Below are 9420 nucleotides of genomic sequence, written 5' to 3'. Positions count from 1 at the left end.
CGGAAAATGTCGGTTATGATGCGACTCTCCATTGATCAAGTATCATAACAAGAACTGATGTTGTTGAAAATATAGAAAGCAGCTGGACGGTGTTGTTTTCAGGCGCACATGTGTTGTCGTTCTGGCACGCCTCTCACAACAGAATGCGATGAACTATGATGTTGAAGCCTAATATTTACGCATAAAATTATGTTTTGGATTATTCATTAGGAGTGAGTTGTGGGTTGCTACAAAGGAGTCTGAAATGCAACGGGATGGATGGATGGGTGGATGGATAGATGGATGGATGGTGACTGTCTCAGCGAGGCAGGGCATGGCAAGCTGAATGAACATTTATTCTTATATTTCTCTGACTGCATCAAAATGCACTGTAAATACTAACACAATATAAAAATGTACATAAATGAATTTAAAAATAGAAAACTATTTTCATAGTGGTAGTCTACAAGCGTAGTCTTATGTGTGATGCTGCAGTACTGCACTGGTGTTCACATTAATATTTTTATGAATGATGGTGACTCACTTGCGGGTGATAACACACTTGTTGAGCTTTCATAATAATTAAATTACACCATGCAAAAAACAAACAAAAAAAACACACACAAAACAAATAACTTAAAAAAAAAGTCCCATAAATGTAACTGGATAAATAGTACTACTAACAATAAAGGAAAATAGTAAAATAATAATACAAAATGTTAAAATATGTATAATGCATATTGTCTAAAAACAATATTTTGTGTTCAAGTAATGATTAAAAAAATTTGTTGCCGTATTAATTCTAATTTTATTAATGAATAAATAAATAAATACAGCCTGGGTATGACAGATGTATCCCTTTGTTTCTTTTTTATTCAAAATATTCCCAAATGTGTTAATTGTATCATGAACTTTATGATGTATCCGATTATTAAATATGTAGAAGTGGATGTATTTTTGTCGTTTAAACACCTTTATAATGATCATGACCGGCCCTACAAAACAATCACAATATGTGTATATTTGATGCATCTTATGTTTTTGTTGTTGATTTTTGTTATGTTTTTTTTTTTTTACTTATTAAAAAAGTGGAACAAAAACAGTTATTACAATTTTGTTTATTGTTACTTAAACATAAAAATAAGACAGTATCGTAAAATAAAATTAATTATCGCTCAGTGTCATAAAATCGATTGATTCTAGGGAATACATGCTACAACGGCTTGCCATAGGCGGGGACTGAGCGAACCAGACGGGGTGGAGCATCAGTTAGCCTGGCCCTTCTCGGCGCAGACATCCTTGTGTCCCGTTCGCCTTCTGCGTATCGGAACCGGAGAGGGGGCTGGTCTGTGGGAGGGACTAGCGCAAAGGGGGGACTTGGACCAGGAGGGGGCGGGGTGGCGGCGAGGGTGCTGTTTCTCCAGTCTCTTACCAGTGTCTTTGTCTCACACTCTTTTGTTAGCCATGCCTAGCTTGCTGGTTCTAGCAGGGATCATGGAGAAAAATGGGGGCTACGGCGGGGATTTAGCCGGCTCCGGGTTCGGTAGCGAGGGTCTCCTAGTGCCGCCCGAGGAGGAGGAGGATGATTCCCGTGCCCTTAGAGTTGCGCTGGGCCAACTGTCGCTGCTGGGTCTTGGAGAGGGCGAGGACGGGGCTCCTGCGGGTGGTGGTGGAGGAGTTCAAGACAGGAGTAACAATAACCACCACAATCACATCCCATCTGAATCAGGGATGTTACAAGGGAAGAATAAGTTGTGCGCCCTGTACGAGAGCTCGCCGACCGAAACCAAAGGACGGGGCTGCAACATAACGGAGTGCGTCCCCGTGCCAAGCTCCGAACATGTGGCCGAAATAGTGGGGAGGCAAGGTAAATACAACGATGCGCACTTTCACATGCTTTCAAACTCGTTATCCAGGGTGTGCGGCTCAAACTAAGTGTGGAGCTGTCTTAACAAAGAAAAAGGGAGTGGTAATGCTTTTTAACATGTCTGTTTTTGCCGAGCTGTGCCACTATTTCAGCGCGTAGATGCCATATACATGGGCATTTCCTCTTAGCTTTAAGCAAAGTTACCAGCGGGTACGAGAACAAAGGCGTTATTCCACATCCACGCCTTCAATGTCAGCACGCTGCTTTCCCTTTGTCGTCTGAGGGCGCGTAATTCTGTTTTTTTGAAACAGAAAATGGAACGCGTGTGCGCTCGCTGGATACAATGTAACAGTCAACGGTCTTTGTTGACTGGATACATTGTGTCATTCGCTCCTTCGCGCGCCTCTGTAGTTCCTGCGGGCTTTCATATGCAGCAGCAGCAGCAGCACCACGTTGTTTATGTTAGGCTACCTCAGACAAAGAGGACTTGTCGGGTAACTTAAGTCCACCGCTTATCTCCATAATATCGCGAAGCTCTTAAAAGTGGGTCTCGTGAACAACTAAAAGTGCTGAAATTCTGACAGCGTTGTCAGACAAAGAAGTGAAAGTCCTTGTGTGCTTTGAGGGCAAAGCTCGCGCGGGGGGGAAACGGGAAAATACAAACATGACTTGGCGGAAAAGTTCTATTTTGAATGTGTGATGATATTTTGAATAAGTTGAGGAGGCAATCTCGTGTAGTTGACACTGTTGTCTCATTGTGATTAACAAGTCACTTCATGATACATGGAAAGCACAGTATACAGTATTCTAGAAAGCCATGTTGCATTTGGTCCTGGAGAGACAGACTATAAAGACTGTATTAGAGTCACGCCCCGTCTACCAGTACAACAGCCCTGCACTCAAAGCAGGGGGTCAGGAAGCCTCTATGGAGCACACTGTCCATTCATTAAAAGTGTAATATCTTACCCAGATGAAATATGCACTAATAAACGCCCCCCTGCATATAACGACTTTGTCTAGTAAAGTGGCCTGCGTGTTTTAGAAGTGAGCGCTTGAATCCAACTTGGGATGCAGTGAGCGCGTGGATTGGAAGTTGCTGATTAAGAGGATTTGAGAAGGGGTCTTTACCTCATTAGTTACTGATATAACGGCCACATCCTGAGCTGAATTACTAGACATTTGTTTGGCCTTTATTAGGTTAATTTAATTGCATTTTTCTATGAATAGATTTGGCCTGATAATAACAAGCGAGAGTGATGGCGAAAAAAGCAGCACACTTATGTATCCTTGTTATCGCCATTAGTTGGGAATTTGAGCACTGAGGTTCCAGTGCTTTGTTCACCTGCAGTGGCTGCCATGCCTGTTAGGAGATGTGCTCCTGCAGCGAGGGGGACGATTCCGCGGCGGGAGGGAATCTGTGCTCCCCGCTGTCAGTGCTAGACAGTCCATCCAGGTTATTTTTTTAGCTTCTGCTCTACACAATGAGGCATGAAACCAGTGTGCAGAGATCTATCCACTGAACAGGCCCCTGGGCGGAGAAAGCCACCCCACTCTTGATAAGACACCACTGAGGTGCTAATAAATACTCTGGTGCTGTACACGAGGCAGATGCTGTGGAGCACCACACCTTGTTATGAATTCATATCTCAACAATAACTTTATGGGGTATTTAGCTTGCTTGCTTGCAATGCAAGAGAATAGCTGCGGAATATACATCTGAAAACACATTCGTTTCAGTGCTGAATATCACAGTACCTGTGCTGTGACTGTCTGTTAGCACATGGCACTCTTGCAGAGGAGACGTCATTCAGACAACAGTGATTTTTAAGAGCTATTGTAATCACAGGTTTGTTTTTTGAATTCTATTCAATTCTTTTTAATATGCTAAATGGGATTTATTATGGTGGTAAATACTTAAGATAATTTAAAGCCAACACATTTCTTTCTATATTATGAATAAACAGCGCAAATATTACTGAGACAGTGTAATGCAGCAAAAAACAAAGCCATTGTTTTGATCGATTTGTACGTTTACCACAACAGAGAAGAGTGAGCAGCCATTTCTAAATTCACTTTGGGCCTCATTCATTAAACACGAGCAGAAGAAATTTCAGTGCACATTGTATAATCAATAGTTTTATGAACAGAAACGACAAAGAAAAAAAGATTGACAGATTTGATTCTGTTTATAAATATGGTTCAGTGGGTTTAATCAAATACAACAAATTGCAAGACAATCCTAATTTTTATCATCAAAAATTTTACTTTAGTATATAGTATACAAAAAAAAAGACACTGCAAATTTTTATTACCAAATAATTTTATTTGTATATATTGTTTACAAAAAAAGTAAAGCCAATGCTAATTTTTATCATGAGGAAAAAAAATTGTGTATTTGTATGTTTGGTATAATGGTTACAATAGAAAAAGCAAGGGCAGGCCCAGACTGAACTGCTGACTTTTGCAATGAATCTGCAGAATTTTGTATATTCGAGCATGGTAAAATGATAAAACAGTCAATGACAAATAGTGTTAAACAGTAACTATACCTTTAATGAGAACTGAAAACACAATCAAATTATCCAAAATGTTTGAATAAATCACACTTAAGAGATGGAGAACATGAAGAAGTTTGTGAATGAGTTCTGCTGCAGATTCGGAGCATGGGTGACCTTTTGACCTGGAAACAAACAAGCAAAATAAGTGTTAATTGACATATAATAATAGTGCCACTACTATAATATTCCTTCTCCACTCAACAGGTTGCAAAATCAAAGCTTTGCGTGCAAAGACGAACACCTACATCAAGACCCCCGTCAGAGGCGAAGAACCAGTCTTCCTCATCACCGGCCGCAAAGAGGACGTGGCCCTGGCCAGACGTGAAATCATCTCTGCTGCAGAGCACTTCTCCATGCTGCGGGCCTCCAGGAACAAGCTGGGCGTCTCGTTCAGCGGCTCGCCACCTGCACCGCTCCCTGGCCAGACCACCATACAGGTGCGGGTGCCCTACCGCGTCGTGGGTTTGGTGGTCGGACCCAAAGGCTCCACTATAAAACGCATCCAGCAGCAAACGTGCACTTATATCGTAACTCCGAGCCGCGACCGCGACCCCGTCTTCGAGATCACCGGCTCCCCTGGGAACGCCGAACGAGCTCGGGAGGAAATCGAGGCGCACATTGCTTTCCGCACGGGTGGCCTGCACGACCACAACAATGAGAACGACTGCTTGGGCCCTGACAGTGGCAATGGGGGTCTGGAGAGCCGCCTGCAGCAGGTGTGGGGGCTCCAGGGGGCCCCGCGCAAACCGCTTGCCAGCAGCTACCGCCAGAATTTCGCAGACACCATGATCGGAAGTAGCGGAGGAGGAGGGGGAGGGATTTACAGTAAAGGTGACTTTACCAACCACGGCAACGGGGACAAGCCATGCTCTTACTTCGGCTCGGAGGGCACTCAAAGCTGGGGCGATCCCGACTATCCCAAACAGGTGGCCTACTATGCCCAGCAGCGCTCCAAAAGCTTTGGAGGCCTGCCTCTCCCTCTGACCAGACTGTCACCGGGACTGCCCGAACCGTGCGGCACCAACAACTCCAACGCCGTGGGGTCTCCTCACGCCCAGGCCCGCCGTGCCCACAGCGAGCCCACCGCCACCACGGTCACGTTCACCGGACGTCTCCCCGTGCCGGATTCTCCGCCTGCCGTGGCTCGGGACTGCATGACCTGCTTTGAGAGCAAAGTGACGGCCGCTCTGGTCCCGTGCGGTCATAACCTCTTCTGCATGGAGTGCGCCATCCGAATTTGTGAGCTAAACCATCCAGAGTGCCCTGTCTGCCACACCCTGGTCACACAGGCTATCCGAATATTCTCTTAAAGAGTTGGTTTTTTTCCCGTTTTTTTGTGCTTTGTTTTTACTCTGTAGTATCAGTTTACTTTTAATCTTTTTTTATTTGGCCAGTATTCACTTTTTTATTTTTCAGAAAACACAAAACCAAAACAAGCAGATATTTTAGAACACACTGCTTGCTTTACTAAAAAAAAGAGGAAGAAGTATTTTCAGATTTTTCTTTTATATGTACACATATATACATATATATTTTATAAAAGTTTTTTTAAAAATGGAAAGAACGTAGTTCTTAGCATGTTCATTTTAGTTTTTCTTTATTTTATTTTATTTTTTTACTGGTGCTGTTTTTTTCCACATGCTGTGTGGACAGTAACAGGAGAAATAATGTGAACATTTTACACTTTTCCTTTGCTGGGGAGGTATAAAAAACAAATATCATTACAAGTTTATTTCCTAAGATTGGAGTATAGTTTTTCATCCCAGCATCTTCTGCAAATGAGCTAGTATTCTTTTTTAAGGTAAACTAGAATCTTAAATCTTTGCACCTTAAAATTGATGTAAAGTGATTGTCAAAAACATTACATTGCTAGATGTCTATGCGAAATAGATGGTATAGAAATGGCCAATATGGGCTGATATATATATATATATATATATACGGCCTGATGTCGGTGTGGCTTTAAATTTGGATCATGTTCTAAACGACACAATTACACAATTAGTATCTGCTTTGCTAATCAATATTTGAACGGGTAATTGACGAGTAAAACAGGGAGTTTCTCTTTTTTGGTTTGGTTTTGTTTCTGCACCAGTCAGCCTATCACGTGATGCATCTAAAAAGGTCTTATTAGGTACAATACAAGAAAAGAAAATACTGTTTTCAGAGCAAATTTATTGGTCAGCTCAAAAGACCTTGGAACTCATCCAGCGCTCTGTTGTTCAGAAAAGGTCTTTTCCAGGTTCCTTTTACTAACGGTTTTTATTCTAATTTCTGCACTCAGTTTGTTTATGATTTTTTTCCCCTCCTTCAATGTCCACACATTTATTTGGTAAAACACTGATTACAAGCATAGGGCATGAGATGAAGTAGAAAAAAAAAAAAGCTGAGGGGGCGATTGAGGGGAGGGGGTTTGTAATCTGATCCTGAATAGACCAAATAGACAAAAGCAAGCAAGACTTCGAGCTACAGTACAATGTAAATCACCCACTCACGAGGTCCTGCATTTGAGTTGCAAAGCGTCCTCTGACTGTCTGTCTGTACCGAGGCAGGTGTTGCATATCGTACTTAAGATTAAGGTTTTTTTTTTTTTCCTCTAAAAGGTCGGGCTGTCAGGGGGGGAATTCTACTCTAATTCTACTCGCTGCTCCGTGTATCATACGCTGTAAAGACTACAGAGCTCCTCCCAGAGAGTATATTGTTTTGTCGCAGTGGTGGTACAATCCCCGGAGCGCCCCGACATGGCCTGCCCTAGGAGGAGCTGATAATTAGCCATACATCAGAGTCCAGGTGCAAAGCAACTGCTGTAGGAAGGAGGGGTGGCGTACAGTGGCGTGAATGAGGATGGACGGGACGCCACGCAGGGGGCTAAACTAGGTGCAGCTGGAGCCCCTCCTGTCGATCGCCCTCTCTCTCTCTCTCTCGCTCTCCCCATTCTGGTATTCCCAATGGGGAGAAAGGGGGCCTCTTTTGTCCTGCCACGGGGTGAAAAAAAATTCAAGAGCTGATTTTATTTCAAAGAGAAATCCTGCCGTTCTGGGTAGAGAGTGACGAGATAGACCCAAAGCATTTTTAATTCAACTTACCGAATTCCTCGTTTAATGTGCACGATAGGCAGGCCGTCGAAGTTTCCATGGAGTCTTCCTTCATGTGCGGGACATCCTGTCGTGACCCCCTCGAGACAGCCCTGCCAGTGCACGGTCACAAGCAGCCAATCGCAGAGCAACCTTGAACTCCACAATGAAATCAGACAATTGTAATTGACAAGAAAGCAGGGGGGGGGGGAAACGCCCAATTTGGTGGCCGCTCATGCTGAATCAAATTACACACACACTGCCTGTCTCATTGCAGGCTAGGGGATTTCGGAATAGGGGATTAGAGCATTCGGAGGTTGGGAAACTGTCTTTTTTTCCCTCTCGCTAGAAGGCCACTACAAAAGAATGGAGCCACTGAAACTCTGTTTGAAATGGGTCAGTTTTTCCCCCATCAAGCCTCTCTGCGCCATTGCCACATGTGCGCGGTGTTAGAAGATATGCTAGGGTAAGCTTGTGATTGTATTTAACTTACTATAACGATTTACCTTTGAGCCATTAGCATCTTAAATATTACTTCTGAAAAACTTTTGACGCTCAGTTTGACTGTTACAGTAGTTTTTCGCCTCTTCTGATTTTTATGTATTACGGCCGCGTTGGCGCCTGACAGTGTTTTTGTTTTGCTCTTTTGTTTACGAGAACAAGTACTTTCTATAAGTGTCAATGTAATAAGGTACTTTCTTTAATCGAAATATATTTCAAGTCCCTTTAAGTAACTCTCAGATATGAGAAACGAAACTGTAAAGGCTTAAAAAATTAAAGCTCTTAAAAGCACCTTATTTTTAAGAACGCAAACAGCATTTGCAATCGAAAAGCTAGTGCATTTCTCAAATGGCAAATATTACCGTTATTAATGCACTTAGGTTATATTTTGGGTTAGTTGGTTGTATTTGCACGGATAGCGCATTTTTAACAAGTCACTTAGCATTTTTTCTAAATGTCGCAGTCTTTAGAAATAGCATCTTCATTTCCTTTAAATGAAAGGACGCCAATACGACGTTAGTGAATAGAGGTTTTTCGTAGGTTTTTTTTCTGGTTCTTCAAATCCCCAGCACTGATCAGGGACAGACGCTCATCCATTGAAGGAATGTATGATTGTGCATTTCGGTCATTTATATATAAATATATATAAAAACCAAAAGCATTTTGAAAAAGGAATTGATTATGCAAACCGTAATAGCTCGAATTTCAGAATCTGATTCAGAACATTTGTCTGGCTATAAACCACATTTTGTTCTCCTGCCTCTTTTAAGGTCACCAGGTCAGTGGACGCAGGAAACAGCAATAACTATCTTAATACTTAATAAAACAAGATATCAGTTCATCTTTATCTGAAAATGCACTGTTACAGAAATGCTTTGCAGTGGTTGATAACCCTAAGAATTGTTTAAAGCCATGCACATTGTATTTTACACAATTAAAGCCCTTTTTGAGAGCAAAACATAAGCAGTAACGACTTTCCCAATTTGAAAATGCAGCGCTTCAAAAGTTTAGTTTCTTAATCAAATGTCGCAACTTCAGAGTGATGATATTGTTCAAAGAATGTAACCTGAATCAATAGAGAAGGTGCAGTTTAAGTATTCAGAGCGAGATTTTATTCAAGACAGGCTTTGAAAGGGAGACATTTTAACTGTCAAAGACTTTATACAGCCAATCACAGCAAAACCTTTTTTAAGTATTATTTATTTGATAGGAATAAGACTATATTTATTGACATTTAGGGAGATATATAATAAAGACTGACTACCATAGGCATATCATTGAATATATTTCACTATATAAGCAATTGTAATAGTCTTTAATAGCCTACTTGCTAGTTTGTAATATTACGTAAGGCATCATCCCAATAGAAATGTAATAAATAAAAATAAAGTGTGAAGGTAATGATGCCCCAAAATCTGAAAGCTCTTCAGAAAATACATAA

At 41.8% G+C, this 9420-nt stretch overlaps 1 protein-coding gene across 1 annotated transcript; it reads left to right on the top strand.

The window, feature by feature from the left end:
* The first annotated feature begins 1187 nt into the window (after positions 1-1187).
* Positions 1188-6777, top strand: mex3a (mex-3 RNA binding family member A). The gene is made up of 2 exons (XM_079626284.1): positions 1188-1846; positions 4609-6777. Exons 1-2 carry the CDS (start codon positions 1444-1446, stop codon positions 5712-5714), a joined length of 1509 nt encoding a protein of 502 aa, XP_079482410.1. The 5' UTR covers positions 1188-1443; the 3' UTR covers positions 5715-6777.
* Positions 6778-9420: the final 2643 nt, after the last annotated feature.

The sequence above is a fragment of the Phoxinus phoxinus genome (genome assembly GCF_949152265.1).
Source record: "Phoxinus phoxinus genome assembly, chromosome: 10".
Classification (NCBI taxonomy): domain Eukaryota; kingdom Metazoa; phylum Chordata; class Actinopteri; order Cypriniformes; family Leuciscidae; genus Phoxinus; species Phoxinus phoxinus.
The sequence above is the reverse complement of the archived record's forward strand: the minus strand, read 5'-3'. Positions and strand labels throughout refer to the sequence as shown.

What these genes read in the sequence shown, in the direction of transcription:
- mex3a (XM_079626284.1), top strand. Translation starts at nt 1,444, where the DNA reads ATGCCTAGCTTGCTGGTTCTAGCAGGGATCATGGAGAAAAATGGGGGC. An exon ending in CGAAATAGTGGGGAGGCAAG is followed by an intron (nt 1,847 to 4,608) that starts GTAAATACAACG and finishes TCCACTCAACAG; the next exon opens with GTTGCAAAATCAAAGCTTTG.